The 19,951-nt window shown below is 44.5% G+C and overlaps 1 protein-coding gene across 1 annotated transcript in view; it reads right to left on the bottom strand.

Moving 5' to 3' along the window:
- NUP210 (nucleoporin 210) overlaps positions 1-19,507 on the bottom strand; it is a 47,499-nt gene extending 27,992 nt beyond the window's left edge. The window contains exons 1-12 of the mRNA XM_077786041.1: positions 19,337-19,507; positions 11,926-12,086; positions 11,017-11,148; positions 10,100-10,196; positions 8,438-8,588; positions 8,000-8,132; positions 7,118-7,276; positions 6,591-6,659; positions 6,190-6,296; positions 5,046-5,186; positions 3,780-3,917; positions 939-1,094 (exon numbers count right to left, since the gene is read on the bottom strand). Of these exons, the coding sequence (XP_077642167.1) occupies positions 939-1,094; positions 3,780-3,917; positions 5,046-5,186; positions 6,190-6,296; positions 6,591-6,659; positions 7,118-7,276; positions 8,000-8,132; positions 8,438-8,588; positions 10,100-10,196; positions 11,017-11,148; positions 11,926-12,086; positions 19,337-19,491 (1,599 nt within the window). The 5' untranslated portion in view covers positions 19,492-19,507. The remainder of the gene's footprint in view (positions 1-938; positions 1,095-3,779; positions 3,918-5,045; positions 5,187-6,189; positions 6,297-6,590; positions 6,660-7,117; positions 7,277-7,999; positions 8,133-8,437; positions 8,589-10,099; positions 10,197-11,016; positions 11,149-11,925; positions 12,087-19,336) is intronic.
- Positions 19,508-19,951: the final 444 nt, after the last annotated feature.

Below are 19,951 nucleotides of genomic sequence, written 5' to 3'. Positions count from 1 at the left end.
GGTCAGTAAACAGAACTCTGAAGAGCTGTTCACACAGAAGGCAGCTCCTAACACAGGAAAAAAAGCATTCAAAAATAACCTATTCAGATTGTGCAATACACTGCTCTGAAAGCTCACATGGTCAGAAGGTTTCTTTCTGTCTTCAGGCTTTGACTCATGTTTGAGGATAAGAAGTTTTAGCTGAAAAAATCCTCCTCCCTGTATCTCCAGCTGGTAACTGTTGCACTGCTAAAAAGCAGCATCTTAGGCTGTTCAGAGAATTATTTCAGAGTGAGTGTGTAAGCTAAATTCTGAACAGATTTTAATTCATGTCACACCCCTCCCTTTGGGCCACCATATGTACTGTTCCTGCATTCTCCTCGCTCCAAGCCACACACACTGACCACCATGGCCTAAGAACAGGGGATGGTCTGCAGAGACACCACAAAATCCCTCTTGGGAGCTATGTTTTTTATTGCCACTTTCTCCTAATTTTCCTAAAGTACTGTTTTTTCTTGGCCAACTCGGGTATTTGCAGTCCATCTGCAGCACAGTGCTCAGTTCAGTTACTTCTCCAGACAGAAATTTCCTTGTACATCCTGGTAACAACTGTCACCCTTTGGTATCAAGGGAGAGCACCCAACTATCACCCTACAAAATGAATTTCTAGTTTGGCTTGTCTGCCTAGATGGCCAGGCCAGGAGTTAATTACCATTTCCTTCTTGCACTTAAAACTTCCAACAGGGAAAAAGGCTTGCCAAGGAAATCAGGAAGGGGCAAAAATGGGAGTCAGGTTAATGCACTGGACAGTGCTGGATTCCCTAAAGCACAAACTGAAAGGAATCACTTAACCTGCCACAGGGCAGGAATTGGGAGGGGATTGCCTATGGCATTCTCAGTGCCTTTGCTGTTTCCAAAAGCCACATTCAAGAACAAGCACAGAACAATGAATCTCTTGCCTTCATTTCGCCATAAAGCAGAGGATTCCGCACGTCGAACGCCCGAATAATGCTGACCCCAGCATCACTCCCCGTGCTCATCACTCCTGTGACTGTCACTGTGGCTACTGCCTGGTTAGAAGAGGACCAGCTGAAGTTGCCACTTCCACCCTGAGCCTGAAATACAGAGGGAAAATCTTTCAAACATTGAATCAAGTACATGCTTTTCACATTCCACAGCTTTGGATACCTTGCGTGAAAACCAGGAATGCACTGAGAATAGGACGTACAAATAAAATAGCACCTCAGAACTTGATAAGCAATAGAGAGATGAGAAGAGTTCTACCTTTCGTTTTAATTTCAGCTTCTTTCACACACCAAAACAAATGTCAAAAGTTCCATCAGAGTAAAACACGGGTGAACATGAGCTATTTTAAAATGTATATTGTTTTAATTTCTTTAACTTCCTCAGCATTTTCTTTAACCTATTTCAGAATTAAAAATGAACAAGGTGATAAATCTTCTCTAGAGGGACAATGTGGAAAACAAACAAATCTAAATTATGCAGGAGCTTAGCTAGTAATTTTTACCAGGGAAAGAGAAAAAAAAGAAAATGAAGAGGAGGGTCATTTCCCATCTTCCTTTCTTGGAGCACATGCACAATCTGATTACAGAAGGACACAGACAAATAAACAGGCAGAGGTGTGTTACAGGAGATGCATGGGATGTGGTGAGAAAGGCTGAAAGAATCCAAGGGCTCAGCATATTTGTAAAGGTGTTTCAGTTGAAACAGGGAGATGAGCAGAAAACATAAAAAAGAAATACCCAATTCTTAATGACTATGAAGTCTCAGGTCCCTGCCATAAACCCCAGACATGTCACTACGCTTTCTGTCTCTGACAGTCAGTATGCACTGAGGAGAGAGAGGAAGGGTAAAGCAGCTTCCCATGCAGCTTCCCCATTAGCCAGAGCCTGGCAGGAGCTCCACACTGCTACCTGGGAGCAGTGCCCTCCCCAGGAACCTCCACGTGCCCACCTCGCACAGCTGCTCTGCACCTCTCATGCCTGCGCCGAAGGAAGGCAACAGAAACCATCTCATTGGCACAAAGATGAACAAAGCAACCCCCAACAAACCAGACAGCTGCCAAAGGAAAACCTGCTAGGCATTCTGGTACCATCTGGAGGGAGTTACTTCAGCTATCAACAGAATTTGGCTAGATCCAAAAGTCCCTTTCTATTTATTTTCAGAAAAACTTTATTCATCCATTTGAAATAGCCTGACTGAAGCTATGCAGTGGGAGGCAAACTCTGATGGAGAGGCAGGAACAGTTGAGCTGTGTGTATGCTGTTGAGCAGGTGTATTGTGGAATCTAGAGACCAGAAGAAAGGTCTCAGTTTCAGCAAAATTTAAATCTTCGGAGAAAAAAGGTTCTATGTTTTTATAGGAAATCATCAGAGTAAAGTAAGAACAGTGAGACAATAATTGCAGTAACATGAAGGAATGCTGTCTAGTGAAATACTTCATTATATAAGCAAGATAAGGTGAGAATAGAACTGTGAAAGTGGTAGGAAACAAAACCACATTTTCTTTCCTTTACTGGGAAAACTCCAGCAGAATTATGAAGTACTGCAAATGCAGACTTAGTACTAAGAATTTTTGCCACACTCTGCTGGTATGGTCAGGAATAGCACGAAGTAAACCAAACTAATCCCACAGAACAGACAAGTCGAGTTATGCAGGGCTTTACTCAGTGTAGCTGCCCTTAAACTCACACTGGAGAATGCAATTTAATCCTGTGAGATTGATTCTCTCCATGGAGTCACTGAATCAGTAAGGCTCTAAAAGACCTCTGAGATTATCAAGTCCACCACTGAACCATGTCTTCAGGTCCCACACCCCATAATTTTTGAGCCCTTCCAGGGCTCGTGACTCCACCACTGCCCTGGGTGGCCTGTGCCATGGCTTGACAACTCCTGTGAAAAAATTTTGTCTAATATCCAAGCTAAACATGAGGATGTTTCCTCTCATCCTATCCCTTGTTACCTGGGAGAAGAGCCTGGCACCAAGTGTCCTGCTGCCTATTTACTTATAGTTTACTTAACACAGATCCAACACTGAGCACTACTTTATGCTAAAAGGGAGAGGTAGGAGTTGTGCATCCAACACCTGAGTGCAGGGTCTGGGTTTCACTGGCCTGGGATAAGAGTCTGGGCTGAGAAAGCACAACTTTCTTTTCCCTACTTAGACTGGAGATACTGGATACTGGCATACAAACCATTTGCTTCATGAAGCAAAAGGAATAACTGACAGCTTGGGAGCAGAGACACACCTAGTAAACATGGAAATCATCCCTTCTGTAAATAAGCTGTGGCCTTTGCCTCCCTGGAACTTTGTATTAGGAGCACAAGGTGTGTGGCCACTGAGGAATACTGATGTCCAAGGCTGGCAGAGTGCTGCAAATTAATCTTGTCATGCCCTTCTTTGTAGTCACTTCACACTCCCATTCATATTTCCCATCCTTGCCAGCAAAGGGCAGCTTCTAATGATTGCTGTGGATCTTTGCATGTAAGATGCTCCTGGAATTCCAAACCATTCCAGGCACAGGTGCGTGGTGCATGCATAAGGGAGAGAGGAAGACAAGAGGTACAAGTCAGTGGGGTTTTTATGTTTGTTGGTTTCTTGGTGCTTTTTTAAAACTGCATATCAACTCCTGTAACTAACGTCCCATGAAGTTCCTGCAAGTTACATTTTGGATGCCACTGTGCCTGAAGTATCCACAGTCAGCCCTAGCTCAGTGGTGTCAGGCCTCAGTGTGCCTGCCTGAGTTACACACCCTGCAGCTGGGTACTTCTTTGGCATACCTGGATGGTGTACTGGTAGACTCCTGCTTTTGCCTGCCAAGGAAACATCAGAATGCTGGGTACAAGCAATATTGGAACATGGATCTCCACATCCTGCTGGTTTCCCACTGGAACTGGTAAGGTGTGAACACCTCCATCCTGCAAAGTGCAAAACCACGGTGTTATAAATGGCACCACAGAGCTTCCCAGAGTTAATGTTTAGTCCTTAGGTACAGACATGTTCTTGAAAACACATCAGAGAGGAAGGAAAACTATTTAGGACCACTTATGAACAGAGCTCCCAGTGAGCAAATAGCTCCTGGCAGCAAGGTGTGCCACTGTACTAAAGGAGTGCTATTGTTATGAAGATCCAGGTGCCCACATTAATGTAAAAGGCAAGAAAAAAGATACTCTTTCATTGCTCCTATTTTGAGACCTCATTTGGAGAACCAATCTGGAGGCTCAACACCTATATTTACTCTTTGCTCATCCACTGTGTACAAAATTCAGCCTGAAAGAGCCCTTGCTCAGCCCTCCCTCCCAAACATTGGCCTTCAGAGCTCTGCTGTCACTGCAGTGCTACAACCCTCTGGCACAACACACTGTTACTGCATTTCTGAGGGAAAAACAACTCTCAAGGGATGCTCTTCCACTGAAGAGAACATCTCTGACACACAAAATGACTGAGGTGTATCACATTGAAGGAGCTACTAAATCCTGCCCAAGGAATCACTAAATTGATTTTACAGCAAATGGGTTGAAATGTTGAATTTTCAAGCAAAAGCAATTCACTTCCACACCACGTGCCCTAGTTAGCCATGTGCAGGCTGATAAATTTTGGCAAATTGTCATTTCAGAGTTTAAGGGCACTTACCAACTGACAGCAAACTTCCCCAATGTAACTGACTGCAGAACAAGGTCAGGGTATGAGTGATGATCCTACCACAATAAAGTGTAAAATTCCCTCAGCCTGTGAGAGGCCCCTTGCCCAGCACAAGGATCTGCCACAAGAAAAGAAATCAGTGCTGTGCACCACTGCCCTAACAGGAGTTTGCCACAGGCTCGGGAGCAAAATCCCACAGTCTTTAATGTAAGCAAATCCTCTTTTGACTCAATTGGCAGTTTTCATGAAGAAAGGATTTTAGAATTTGGTTCTTAATCTGTTCAAACAAAGACAGCTCAGACCCATGTCATTCTTAGGTTTCCTTTTGCCAGGAAGTCACTACTGCACAGCTCAATTATTTTTAGGCCTACCAGTGAAGCAGAGGAGTTTTCACACAGACACACCTGGTCAACAACTGATGTCAGTGCAGCATCAATCGTGGTCTGACCTGCCTTTACAGCCCTCACATAATGACAGGACCCATTCAGAGAGGACTGCAGCACCTCAAAGTGTTCTCCGGACAGCTGTGTATTAATTCGGATATTCTAAAACCAAAACATGAAATAGAAATTGCCACAGGTGACTGACATCAGTGGGGGACAGAAAGCCCTAAACATACAACAAGAAGTCAGTAAGCAAATGTTTAATCACACAGTTCAAAGACATGCTGCTGAAACTGATTAGAACTCTCCCTGTGGAAGTTTCAGTCTTTCAGTAAGATTTTACCTTTAGAGACATTAACTCCACAGAAAGTTTCTTTTTAAATTACCAGCAACATGTAATTTAACATGAAAGTACCCATATTTATATCACTAAGTAGTTCATGTTTTACAGTATTTTTCTAATTTTTTCCTTCTTCAACACAAAAGAACACATGAATATACTCTCTCAAAGGCACACTACTGAGCTCTAGATCAAACTCAGATCTGTATCCCAAAAAGCAATTATGGGCAAATAAAATAATATTCCCCTAGATCAAATACTCTCAAAAGCAGTAATTCAATAAAATTTTTCTTGTTGCAACTGAATTATTTAAATTTCGTTCCCTCTGCAGTTTAAGAACTATGTGTATTTGGTACCTGGTATATAGGATTAAGGAAGAAGCCCTTCCCTGTGAGGGTGGGCAGGCCCTGGCACAGGTGCCCGGAGCAGCTGTGGCTGCCCCTGGATCCCTGGCAGTGCCCACGGCCAGGCTGGACACTGGGGCTGGGAGCAGCCTGGGACAGTGGAAGGTGTCCCTGACCATGGCAGGGGTGGCACTGGGTGATTTAAGGTTGCTCCAAGCCCCATCCAACCTAAAAGACATTGCCCAACTTCCATTTTTTTTCTACAGCACTTCAGACTCCAATAACTTCACATGAATCACCCAGAGTTCTTTGTTTTTAAAAAGTAACAACAACAAAACAAAGGAAAAAATGAAGAGGCAAGAAACAACAAGCTTTGCTCTGTCCTGTCTCAATGTAAATAAGAAACAAGTCGAATAATTCCAAAGCAAGTCAGGATTTAGGAGACAGTCACAGAAAAAAGTATCTAAACATTTCAACTTACATCAGATAAATACACCTTATTGCTTGATGTATCATACACGTCAACTGTAATTTCATAAAGTCTGCCTGTTTCCAGGACCCATCTGTCACCTGGATGAACTGTAAATCCTGCAAAACAGGAAATATTGAACAGCACAAACCAACAGCCTCTTTATCTAATGGAGAAAAGCATTTTGCTTCTGGTGCCCACACTCTGCAGATGAACATTCATTATTTTAAACTGCTGACTACAGAGATAAAAGAAAGTACGTAAAACCTATTTCACACTGAGCTACTTTTATGAATAAAATTCCTTTTCTGTGAAAGCTAACGCTGAACGGAAGCGTGGAGATACAGCATGAAAATCACAGAGACAAGGCCAGAACTTGCATGATTCAGCCAGAAGACTGCAGCAATACCAACCCAAATATGCAGGAGCTACCACACAGACAGTGCTGCTGGGCAGCCGGGACACCCCCTGCATGCGGATACCTGCGGCTCAGTCAAGGAACACATGGCTCAGCACGAGCCAAGATCAGCATTCTCCTGGGACTCCTCAAGCCTCTTTGGCTATTCTAAAGCTAAGTGTGCACTGCAAATAAACGTTCTCCCCACTTCACTGCAGGACAGCGAGCACTTTGGAGAGATCTCACTAGAGAATATAATGACTGCAATGTAAACATTAAATAAAGCCCCATACATTTCTACAGTAACTGAGGGGAACAGACATGATTTAAGTGATCTTTTGCCAACTCAATTTGGTAAAGCATTCCAAGGCATCAGACAGCTGTGCTGAGACTGAATTCACAGCAGTGCTGCTTTCCACAGCTCCTGATTTCCAGACTCTCAATACAAATGAGGATAACTTGATCCTTCTGTGTTGCCAAGGGTGGAAAGCTTGTCTCCTGCCACAGAGTGGTGGCTGGAGAAGCATTCCCAAGGAAGGATACTCTTGTGCACCAGGATGAGCTTGGTTTGGCCCTGCTGCAACGCAGTCACCGTGGATGTTGCCTGGTCCAGCTTGGCAACTGGCTGGGAGGGATCTCCCTTGGGATGGAGGATGTTGTTCTGGAGCTGCAGCTCGTACTGCTCTGATGGCATTGCTATTTCTGAATGTGAAACAAAACATAGGAAACAATAAAAGCAGGTGTGGCAGTGGCTATCTGCTGCTAATTATTGCTGATTCTTTTTTACTGATGCCTAGTGCACAGATTAAATCAATATTTCTAGTGGCTTGTAAAAATAGCACTTCTGTCCTCACATCACACACACACAGAACGAGTTTCTTGGCAAATTTAATGTCTGTGAAACTGCAATTCCCAACTAATATCATCTCGGTATTTCAACCTAACATTCAACTGATTTCCAGCTTCAAAAGAAAAAAAAAGACAAAAGGGAAAAAAGGAGAGAAAACTCAAGGCACTGCATTTTGAAATGGGCATAAAGCCAGATAATCCACATTTATAAAGGCTTCACTTTGTGGAGCAAATCCATTTGCCAATAAAACATTTTCTGTTAGAGAAGTTACTAATCTAAATTTGATTTAAGCAAGAAAGTCAGTCAATTCCTTAGTGACTGTCAACAACTAAAATGACAGTGTTAGCTCTCATTTTAAGTTACCCCTGTCTCCACATCCTTGACAAATCTGCAAGAGTATATTCTTAAGAGTCACATTTTTTTGATGGAAAGAACTAAACAGCTCTATCACTGTGTGCCTTAGGAAAACAGTATTAAACATTAACATAGTAGTTCAAATACAATTAAAAATTTCTCAGCTGTTAAAAATTCACACAAAGCATTAAAAAATAAGAAAAAAAGAGAATAGAACAAACCTGTGATCTTCCTTTGCCTCAGTTTCTGAACTCTGTACTGAATTGATGTTCCCACCAGAAGATAAATGTCATATGTTGGATTTAAAAAAATGTTTTCCAAAATAAGCAATCTGATTTCTGCAGGCTCTACATTCTGTTGATAGAGGGGGAAAGAAAAGTAACCACATTAAAAGGAGCTCATTTGTTTGAAACAGACCATGAAGCAGGAACTTAGAATCTGGAAGTGAAAAACATTATTTGCTGCCATTTTATTTTTATTATTTGGCTCTTTAGTTTCATCTTGACTTTTGTCACAACAAAATGCAAGGGACAGTGAATGATACAGAGATCTGCTCTGTGCACACAGTGCAAGAATGAAGAAAAAATTCATGTCGATATGAAGATCATTTTGGAGACTACAGAAAAACAGATGCTCATTCACACATTCAGAAATCTTACCTTATAGATGCTTTCCTGAAGTCTTGCCTTTAATTTACAACTCCCTGTTTTCATTCCAGACACCAGAATGGTATCTCCTTGCTTGGAAACTTTTTCCATTTCCAATATATAGGAAGGTGGGATGTAAGCGGATTCTAAGAACTTGACAATACTGAAAGGTGAATCACAAAGTGAACAGAAAATTGTTAACCAACCTTTGTAAACCCACAGGGAAACACCACCAGCATCTACTCCCAGCCACTTCCATTTTAAAGCCTATTTAAGATACTTGCCTGGGACCAGATATCCCAATTTTACTCATTCTTTGAGGTATCTGCAGCTAATTTCTGTGACAGATAAGTTTGTCTGAAGCTTGCTGGTGAGCTATCACAAGACTGCACATGTTGTCTACAATTATCCCTCCAGTTTGTTCAGTAGGTGAGACTGCAAAAACTCTCTGTATTGTAGAAGAACTGATGTGCAAGACCCAAAGCTTATGTTTATAAAAGCAATAGCTCAACAAAGCCAGAACGCAACTCTGACCTCCCTCAAGAAGCCAGGATGTATTTAACAAATGACTATGAAAATAGTCTGCAAGCTGAAAACCTGTAGTAACTGTTAGAAATTTCAGTGAAAAGAGCAAAAGAGGGGGAAAGAATTTTCCATGAATGGGCAAATGACAGGAAATTTTGGAAAGAGGAGCATGTTTCACAGGGTGTCACCTTCTGCATGCATATGATCTGCTTGGCTTCATGTGCATGTTCAGAGAAAAACCAGTGGAGCCATCTGGAGAACAGTTATGGATATTAACATATTCCTGACAATTTATGATTTATTTTGCAAAGCTGCACCACCTGTAGAACATTTCTATGGTATCACAGTTATGCTAACAGTAGAGTATATATCAGTATTAGTTTGGTTAAAATCACATCAGCAAATAGTTATACTGACAAAAAAAGCTCCATATGTCCTGGTACATCCATATGTCCTGGGATATCCATTCCCACTAAGCCATTCATTCTGGCTCTCACTTGTACCTGCAGCTTCATGTGTATTATGGGCTTAGCAGGCTTTCCCCAGCCAATGCTGCTTCTCTAAGGCTGCAAAAATTAGTTTGTGTTTGCCCAGGAGCAAAGTCTTGCTGGCTCCCCCCACCCCACCTGCAGCGTATTTGGAGTGTCAGTTTGAGGATGGAAGCTGGCTGTTAACCATTCTGCTCTGTAGGAGAACTGGTTTCCCCACAAGGAATCCTCCTATTTCAACACCAGAATTAAGTGTCCACTGACACCTGAAACTCTTAAGGCTCAGAGAGCTCCTTTCTGAAATGGAAAGTAACTTTTTTTCCTTCAAAAGTGAAAAATAAAACTCTGCTGAAATCCTGAGATAACATTTTTACTGGTAAATCTTTCTTCTGCATGAGATGATTCAGAAAGATCAACAACTGCATCTGTTTATTTCTAATTATTGCATCAGAGCTACCAGAGCTGCTCACTAACACTATCAGTTAAATTAAACAGAGAACAAAGTGCCCAGGCTGCTGAGTAGGTTAAAAAAACCCAAACTGAAACAACTGACCCTTAACATTATAATTTTAGGCACCAGTTCAGTAAACTGCCTAGATGTGGGGAAGTTTTTTACGCATCAGACTGAGCCAATTTTTGAGACCAAAGGAAATTACTTTACCGTAGAGCGTTGTGGGAATCTGAGAAGCCATCAGCCTCTGGGTCTTTCACCACTGTCCAGTCAAACACCAACCCTGCCAAAGTGCTGAATGTGTTTCCTACAAACCAAACAACCAGATTAAAATAAAAATAGAGAACGAACATAGAGTCTTCCTGGAACATAAACCAGGACCTATTTCCCTGGGAAATTTCTCTATTTTATCCCTACAAGAAGAACCATGAAGTACCCTTGAATTTGCACAACACCAAGCCACAAATCCAGCACTGCACATAGGACTAAAACAAATTTACTTTTTGTTATTAACATATCACCATATTACCATACTTCACCTGACATTCACAGTTTACAAACACAGGTGGGATGGGCACAGTAACCAAAACAGTTAATTCCACCTTTTACAGCAGCTTGACACATTATTTCCCTTCAGTAGCTGTTCTAAAACTCCCTTGCTTGGAGTGTTGTGTGTGCACAAAACTTGATTGTTGTAAGCGTGGAATTCATATCAGATCATGGCTCTTTTTCTGATGCTACAAAAAGCAGAAGTTTTCTGCTCCTATTAAATAACAATGTATTCACAAATGCACTGACTCTTGTAAGCCTAAATGGTGTGTCCCAGAAGTGTTTGTGTAGTAGTTAAACAGATTGAGCAATAGGTGGCTGGTCTCAAACATCACCTCTGAACCTCCTGTCAGATACCTGACTGTTCACAAAAACATCCTTTTGCAAAATTCTTTAGACTACTTCAGCTCAAAAGAAAAAAAATAACAGACAACTTCACCATGTATGATCCAGAGAAACTCCTTAAAATTCTCCACTTGGCTTCAAACAATCAGCAGTGTGACAAATAAAGCTAGTGCATGTATCAGACAGTTAGAACTTTCAATATCTATTTAATTTCCTACAAGCAGATCTCTTACCTTCTGAATCCAAAGCATGAATTTTGAGCTCCAGCGGTGAATCCTCAAGGTAGAGCTCTCTCGTTGTGGACACAACTTGAATGCCATGAATTAAATCAACGATGGCATCACAGCGAAGCACTTGTCCAGTCACTTGAAGAGACATCAGAAAGAGCACAAGAAAGCACAACACTGGATATGGTCATCATGAACAATGATAAGTCAGGATGTACCTCAGATTTAGCCAGTGACACAAGACATGATACTGAAGGAACTGAAACTTGGTCATGACCTCAATGAAGAAATTCATGGTCAAACAGTGGCTCAGAAAGCAAGAAAAACAGTTTCCCTTCATCACTGAACTGCAGAATAAATCTGCAGAAACTCTGATCTCCATTTACACTGACAGGTACAGGTGTTGTCTGGGAGTGCTTATGCAGAGTTGCTACAGTGCTCTCATGTCCCAGAGATGACTTTTACCCACAGACAATAAACGCCCATAAACTCCTTCAGTTAGTGACTGCACGGCATTTAATTGGCCATCTGGCTTTGCCTCTGTGTCACTATAAAAACCAACCAGGTATATTGTATGACAGACACAAAAGCAACTGCCAGCTTTTCAAATACTAAGTATCTGAATTTGCGCTCGTCATTTTTATTAAATACTTTTTTCTATTTCAATCACTCCCTCTATTTGTGGATTTTTTGGGGTGGGGGTTTTAAGAATTACCTTTTTCCTGGTTTTATCATTAAAGTAATTAACACTTATCTGAGGCAAACAGAAGTGAAAACCTTTTACTTTTCAACAGCGATGGAAAGCCTAAAAGACCGTGCACAGGAACCGAAAGGTGCCTGTGCAGCTCCAGATCTCAGCTTTGCTGCCGGAGCACGGCAGGACGGGCACGAGAAGCAGCGTTAGCTCAGACTCACGTGTGTCCTCGGCGGAGATGATGGTGGTGAGGCGCGTGGGCTGCGAGGAGCGCGCCTGGACCAGCGCTCTCCGCGAGCAGAGGCAGCCGGCCGGCCCCAGCGGCTCGATGCTCGCCACCTCCAGCGGCTCGATGCTCGCCACCTCCGGCCGTGTGGACGACCTGCGGGTGGGGAGCGGTCAGCACACGGATCCCAGCAATTCACCTGGCACGTGCTGCGTGCCCAGCAGCTGCCTTGGGCAGAGCGGATGGCAGCAGCTCCTCAAGGACCCCAGCCAAGGCAAGCGTGGGCTGAGGATGGGGAAAGCCCAGGCCAGAGGCAGGGCAGGCAAGCTCACCATTCTCTCCACCACGGAATCAATCAACTTTCCCCGAAACCCATGGAGTAGTCCCAGGGTATTACTTAGTGGAGCCCAGTGTTCCCTTCCAGTGTACCAAAGCCGTCAAGAGAAAACAACAACAAAAGTTGAAGAGTTATTAAAAACCAAGCCTCTTGAAAGTAAATCTGAGCTAGCAGCACTACACATCTGAGGGGTAACTGCAGAGCCAGTGAAGTGCTGCAGCAGCCAAAGCCCTTGCTAGTCACTCCGGCCCTTCAGCCCCGTGCCCGGGCTGTGCCGGGGCCGTCCCAGCCCAGAGCCGGGCAGGGAGGGAGAGAGGCAGCGCCGGGAGCTGCTCGGGAACCCAGCCCGAAACAGCCCCCGCTGTGTGCCCGGGACCCGCTCACAGGGGCCCTTTGAAGGATTAGAACAATGAAAGCAAGCACTGATGGGTGACAAAGCTGCTCGGGAATCGCTTCTCCGGATGGCACAGCTCTGATGAAAACTTCTAGAGCAGACAGCTGCGCTATCTGCTAAATGCAGCCTAAACCAGGCACTGGATTCCCCCCTGGAATTTGGGGAAACTGGATGGCTTGGACATTTTTTCTGGAAGATGTACAAAAATGCCTACCTGGGATGTGTGGGGAAAATTCTCTAACCCAGCAAGGAGGAGGATGGGAGTTCCAAACAAACAGCAATGTCACGTATGACTGAGTTCCCAGACACAGGTTTCACCTCCTTCTCTTAATGGCACAACCAACAAATCCACACCAGCAAAAAGCTCAATTTCTCCTTAACTAAAATCGTATCTATTGAAAAACAACACATCACAGCGCACTGAATTATCTGAGAGTTAACAGCTGCAGCCCAGGTGAGCACGGGCCTCTGCTCGTAGCCACTGCAATAAAACTGCAAACCCCGTTTCGAACCTTAAGCTCCCAACAGGATTTTGCTTACATAAGGAGTAGTTTTAGAGGATTTTAAAACGACAATATCAACTGCTGACCCAGAATTTCAAAGTACTTTGTCTAATCAAGGAAAAAACAGCCCACAGCAGTATGCAATGGGCAATTTCAACACTAATTAAAAGCTTAAACCTGAAAATTGTTTGTTTATATCTAGTCTATATACCTAAACAATGTACACAAATATGTGCATATCTTTAATAGGGATTACACTGTTTCTAAAATAATATTATTTTCTGTATTAATAGCACACAGCTTTACTCTAAAAAAATAAAATATATTTGAGAGATTAAAAGTGAGCAATTAGTTATTTTCCTGCTGTTCTGTTGTTCCCAGGCAACCATGAAACACTTTTCCAACATTTAGCAAGTTTCTTTAAACAATATAAGCATTCACAACAAGTAAGGCTTTTCCTGTACTTGCCTCGTTGGCTTTTGAAGCTGAGCATGTGCATGTGACTAGGTCTGCATGCAGGTATTTTTAAATAAGAATTATATGTAAGAAATTGGCTTTTATTTAGCTCTTTACACTGCTTAATACTCTCTGCCATCAGATTTTGTGTTATTAATTTGAGGATTTTGCATTCTTACAGTCTGGTATTGATTGTGTTTACAACACAACAGGGGTTTCACTGTGGTTTGTATTTGTTCTTTTAATATCTGGCTATGAATTGTAATACAAAACCACTGTGGTTTGCACTAATAGCAGTGCTATAAAATGGAATAGAATTACAGGATACTTTTCAGACTAGGAAAACATCAACAAAAATTAAATTTTAACTGCAAACATACACTCTCCAATTTTAAAGGAACTTTCATGCTTTTACAGCTAAAAGCCAGTCACTGCAGTAGAGAAACTGAGATTAGACACTATTTGACTTCTAGCAATAGTTTAAGAGGTAGAATATCAGCTGAATGTCTTTTTTTTAATACAAATTTTACTCCAATGGGCCTTTCTGAGGCTTGGTTTCATATGGATTTATATTTAGAAACAATCTGCTTGAGTAGTGTTTTTTCCAGCAGAACACAGGAAGTATCTGATGGCCCCTCTATCCTTCAGCAATATCAGAAGCACATTCTGCTTACAGCTACCTGGATGCAGGGCCAAGCACAGAGAGGCAAAGGCATTAATCAGCCAGGCTGGGGATTACAGCAGCACTACCCTGGGATCACTGCTGGGTCCTCGATGGGCAAGAAAAAGAATCTTCAGCTTTAAGTGACAAAACCCACAATATGGATCCTCTGCCAACTACAGCAGCTCTTCAGCAGCGTGTCAGTGTGTGTGACATTGAGAGCTGGGCTTGTCAGAAGGCAAAATTAGATCCTGAGAAGCCAGCAATGGGAAGCATTTCTGGCACTTGCTCTGGATCCCAAGCCAGCGCCTGTAAGAAACAGCAAGGCAGGGAGGAAGGACCTGAAGGAAGACTGAGGAGGGAAGGGGAAAAAAGCTCACCAAAGTCCCCAGTTTGTATTTCCCTCAGAGAAAAATCCTACTTGCTGAGGAATGAATGGCACCGGCAAAGAGGCTGCCAGTCCTCTTGTCAGTCTGTGCTTCATTCACCATTTCCATCCCCCTCCAAGGCCTGACACAGAGCCATGTGCCAAGACTGTAGCCACACACCTAGCCAAACCCAGGCCTGCGTTCTTCATTGACTGTTCTGTAACACCACATGTCAATCAATACCCCACTAGATTATACTTCATTTATTTATCAGTTGGTTCAAGATCAGGCACTTATTGCTGTTTCTGTCCCTGGCAATTCTCTGTTGATTCTTATTGCTCCAGTGTTTTATACTGTTCTGTCAGCTCTTCAGACTAAACTCAGCTGACTGAGTCAGCAAAAATCCACCTCTGTGGAGCTGCACTATGACTGTCAGTTGATCTGATCTTTTAGAATTTTATTGGGCATTGGGGCCGATAGGCAGTCAGTGGGAAACTGAGCAGTGGAAGTCTCCAAGAGTTTGGGAAGATTGGACTGACCAATGCACTGGGGACATTATATAGCCACTCTTGGGACTACAAAGAGAGCAAAAGTCTAGAACATTTATTTCATGCGTGTTCAGCAATGAAATATTGCCCAAAATCAACAAGTCCCTAGTCCTTCTGTCTGCCTTAGCAGGCCAGTGATGCTCAGACTGAGAAAAAGCTTTTTCCAACAGTAAACTTGCACTGATACTCAAACAGCAGCTAAGAGAAACACATTATTTCTTGTGCCTCCTGGGCTCTGTCAGAACACTTCTGCCACAGACTCGCACCCCCTGCTCTGGTTCTGAGCCAACACTCTCAGGTAACACACACACCTGAGCCACAGCAGCGCTGCCCCTCTCACTTTACCACCCAGCACACCTCAAACCAATCCTGAGCTCCTGCTGGCACTTCCAAGAGCTTGAAGCCCTGCTGGGAAAGCACAGCCAGGTGAGTCAGGGAGGGGGAGAACAAACATTATTTAAGACGTCACTTCACAATATGGAAGTTAACAATAGCTCACACAAAACATTTTTTGTGACAGTCAGACAGGTTTTTTAGACCTGTGGTAAAACAGGTGATCCAGGAAGCAACACAACTCCCACATTACCAGGGATGAAATTATTGGTCTTAGAGCAAAGCAACAGATCTCAATGAACAACACTACTGATATAGATTTTTAAAAGCACACAAGCCAGCACACGGAGAAGTAAGATCCATCTACAACAACAACACGACAAGGTAAGGAGCTGGAAAATGAGCTTTGCCAGCCAACTACTGTGACAGCAGCACTGTGCAGTGGGCTTGGGCTCTCTGGAAGTACCTGTGCATCCCACAGCTCCAACACCACTCAGCCACTGCATCTCTCCCTTTACTGTTGTGCCACCAGCTCCTCTCCCATGGCAATTATCTCATTACAACTCCTTCAGTGAGGGCTTCAGTAGCACACACAAACCTTTCATTAAGGTGGCAATAAACTCCTCTTCATTTCCACCAGCCCTCACCATGTATCTCAATTCTACACTCCATGAAATAATTAAATATGTCAACATATTTGTACACTGCAGATAATTTCTGCTACAAATACCCAGCCATGGAGCATACCTTGGGGGGAAATTTTTTTTTTTTGTGTGTGCGTTCCCATGCTCCCCCAAAAAATGTTATTATGGTATGGCAGGTTTCAAGGAGAAAATTCTGCTTTTGAATGCTTTCATTCTTTCAGGTGTAATTTATGGATTAAGGTGGTTAAAAGACAAATACAGACGCAATATTGACAAATATTGCAATATTAACAAATACAGATGCTAACTATATCTGCACAGACTGTATTTTATGCCTGAAAACGGTGCCACGTACAATATTAACAGATGGAAACACCGTGTGCTTTGAAAACAAAGCTTTTTCCAAAAAATAATTTTAATATAAAGGCAACCCAAACTCCAGAAGGCATGAGCATTTTGAAATCCAGAAAATACTTTAGAGCCATGCTTGTAACTTTACCATTACTCCCAGTCTGTTGGGGTGGTGACAGAACTTGACCTTTTCCCTCTCTATCAGTGCAATTCTCAGACACCACTACAATCACTTTTAAAATATCCTACTTTCAGAGGTAAACTTGAAGGCTGAAAAGGAAACTGGGGAAAAGTAAGGTCACAACATGCTATAGACTGATCTTTCAGGAAATTGGACACTTGCCTTTGAATTCTGAATGCTTCAGATGAGTAATGCAGACCTTCAAAAGGTGTCAAGCAGCTATCAGATGCTGCTGTACAACCAGAACAGCTCCCATAGGCCACCTCTAACCCCACAATCTTCCATATCCCAAACCTCCAGTCCCCTCTCCAGACACAGAGGGCCTGAATCTGACCATTTCCATTCAAATCCCTGCTTTCATGCATGCAAACACACCTAGCATTTCCCAAATGTGAGGAAGTCACTCCATCCCAAGCCATTGCATTTGGTACTTCCTAGCTTGTTCAGTTCGACAGCCCCTGTGCAGTAACAGCTCCTTCAGACAGGAAGCACAGGTGTCAGCAAGTGGCTGTGCTGCTGCTCCTCCAGACACAATTCCTTCTGTCCCCCACAGCTCCAGGCCTGCGGGGACAAGGATGCAGAGGGAGAGAGCCCCAGATGCAACTGCTGCATCTGCTCAGGCACATACACGGCTCCTGCTTCCTCCGGAGGGTTTGCCGAGCACACATCGAGTTTCACAACCCACATCCTGCCAGGCCTTGCAAAGCAGAAGTGAATAAACGCTCATTCTACAAGCCACAGAAGATGACAGCACACAGAAGGTGAATTAGGTGTAATTTCCTTAATTCTCAGCCAACATTCATCTCTGAAGGGCAGAGAGCGAGGATGGAAAAGGATGTTGAGGCCCGTTTGCATGAGGGATATGAGCCATTGTATACTGGCAAACAGCACCAATGGAACATGCTCTGAAGTGCACAAAAATCACTTCCATTAGAGATATGAATATGGATCAAATATGGCATTTCTCTGGAGAACAATCTTACATCTTTTCATTTGCAGACTTCAGTGAGATTAGCAAAGATCTCCATGCTTCTGACAGTGGGATAGCACCTGCCATGTGCAGGAATGGCTGCAGCCAGCCCAGCATCATCTCACAGCTCAGTGGCAAGCAGGAAAGGGAGTCTATACTGCCAGATTTTACTTGTGCTTTGATGAGTTTTGGGGTTTAGCTTTATGCAATATACTTTACCTCACAAACCAAACCCTTTTAGAGACTCAGCAGCCTTCAAAAATTTGAGTAAGGAAAGAGAAAAAACGCACACTTATGAGATTTTCACTAAAGCAGTCCATTAAAAATAAATTACATGACCACAAGCATCTCATCTAATAACTTTCATTTAGTTGACTTCTGGGTAAAATTAATTACTGCTCTTCTGCACAAGCATCCTCAAATATACAAACTGTAACAGACCAAAGGGCTGTTCCCAGCCCAGAGATGAGAAATGTACAACAACCAAGCAAAGAAATGAAGAGAATGAAAATATAGACTTTAAGATGTATTTCACTAACTGCCACACACAAAAAAACTGAAAACTGCTACACACATCCATCTGGCACATAAGGAAGTATCGTCCTAAACATACCTCAACTGCTACTTCTTTTTCAGGTGGGTACCTCCTGCTCATTACTGATTAAGTTACCACTCTAGAGCTCCACAGAAACGCAGGAAGGGGGCTCCCAGGCAGGAGTTCCTGGAGTACATCCCACGTGCTCAACACTGAGAAAACTGGGACAGCTTTCACTTTTGAAACTCCACTTCACTGTTCCCAGGTGGAGTCTTAAGGGTGCTGTTACCTACACCTGCAGCAGTGGTGAGAGGCTCCCGACTTAGCTATGACTCCTTTATGTCCACACAGCCTGAGCTCAAAGCTGGCAGGACCTTCATTACTGAGCACAGCAAGAGAAGGGGTATTACTGAGCACAGCAAGGGAAGGGGTATTTCATGACTGAGCACAGCAAGAGAAGGGGTATTTCACGATTAAGCACAGTGAGAGAAGGGGTATTTCATTACTGAGCACAGCAAGAGAAGGGGTATTTCATGACTGAGCACAGCAAGGGAAGGGGTATTTCCACAGAAGCAGCAATTTGGGCACTGTCCCCGCACACCTGGGACTGTGGCCATGTGTGTGGTGGCACTGCGGGAGTGCGGGGCGGCAGGGTGAGCAGTGCGGGTGTGGAGGCACAGTGGGCACGGTACCTGGAGCAGCAGGGGCAGTGTGTGTGTGGGGTACAGAGAGCAGGAGATGGGTGTGTGAGGTACAGAGAGCGGCAGGTGAATACGTGTGGGTGTGTGGGTGGGTGCACAGCGGTGAGAGGCACATGTCGGGCACGGAGCCATGGCGGGAAGCTTCCTTTACAAGCAGGGACCTCCTGCTCAGGGCCCGGCCTGCAGACACTGCCCCACTCCAGCGGGTTGAACCCCTGCTGCAGACAACAAACAACCTTTCCCCTTCGGGGTGATCTCCATGCCTGCTCCCGCACTGCTGGGCTGCCCAAACCCGCCAGCAGCGAGGTGGGAGCGGTGGGAGAGGGCCCGGCTGCCTGGGAGCCGTCAGGCCCCGCCGCGGGCCGGGAGCCGCCGCAGGTGCCGGCGGGGGAGAACGGACAAGGGCGGCGGCACCCGCACTCACCAAAGGTAGCAACCCTCGCTGGCCTCTAGCGTGAAGTTGACGCGGGCGCCGCGGGTGAAAGGGAGCAGCACCTTGGGGGTGTTGAGCTTGGAGGAGGCGGCGAGGTGCAGGAGGAGGAGGAGGAGAAGCAGCGCCCCGGGCGCGCGGGGAGCCATGCTGCCGCCGGCGTGGCCGTGCAGGGCGCGAAAGAGCGGCGGGAGCGGCGGGGCTGGGCAGGATGGTTGGGGGGCTGGGCACGGTCTCCCCCGCCCTCCACCCCCGGGGCCGCGCCGCCCTCCCTCAGGGGAACTCACGCGGTGCCCACGGCCGGGCGCCGGCTGTTTGAAAAATGTCCTTTTCTCCGGGCCTGACCCCAAGTGTCTCGTAGGAGTCGTGCTCCAGAGCCTTCCCCTTCCCCGGCCAGGCTTCCAGCACCTCAATGTCTGTTATGTCGTGGTTTCAAAGCTGAACACAGGGCTCGAAGCGTGGCTTCAGCTGAGCCCAGCACGGAGGGACGGTCACTGCCCTGGTCCTGCTGCCGCAGCAGTGCTGGAACAAGCCAGGTGCCATTGGCCTTCCTGGCCCCCTTCCTGTTCCCCGGACACACTGGTGCTAGCAGCTACGCTGAGAAACTGT

Source organism: Lonchura striata, chromosome 12 (assembly GCF_046129695.1).
Source record: "Lonchura striata isolate bLonStr1 chromosome 12, bLonStr1.mat, whole genome shotgun sequence".
Classification (NCBI taxonomy): Eukaryota; Metazoa; Chordata; class Aves; order Passeriformes; family Estrildidae; genus Lonchura; species Lonchura striata.
This window is presented reverse-complemented; position numbering and strand designations above follow the sequence as displayed.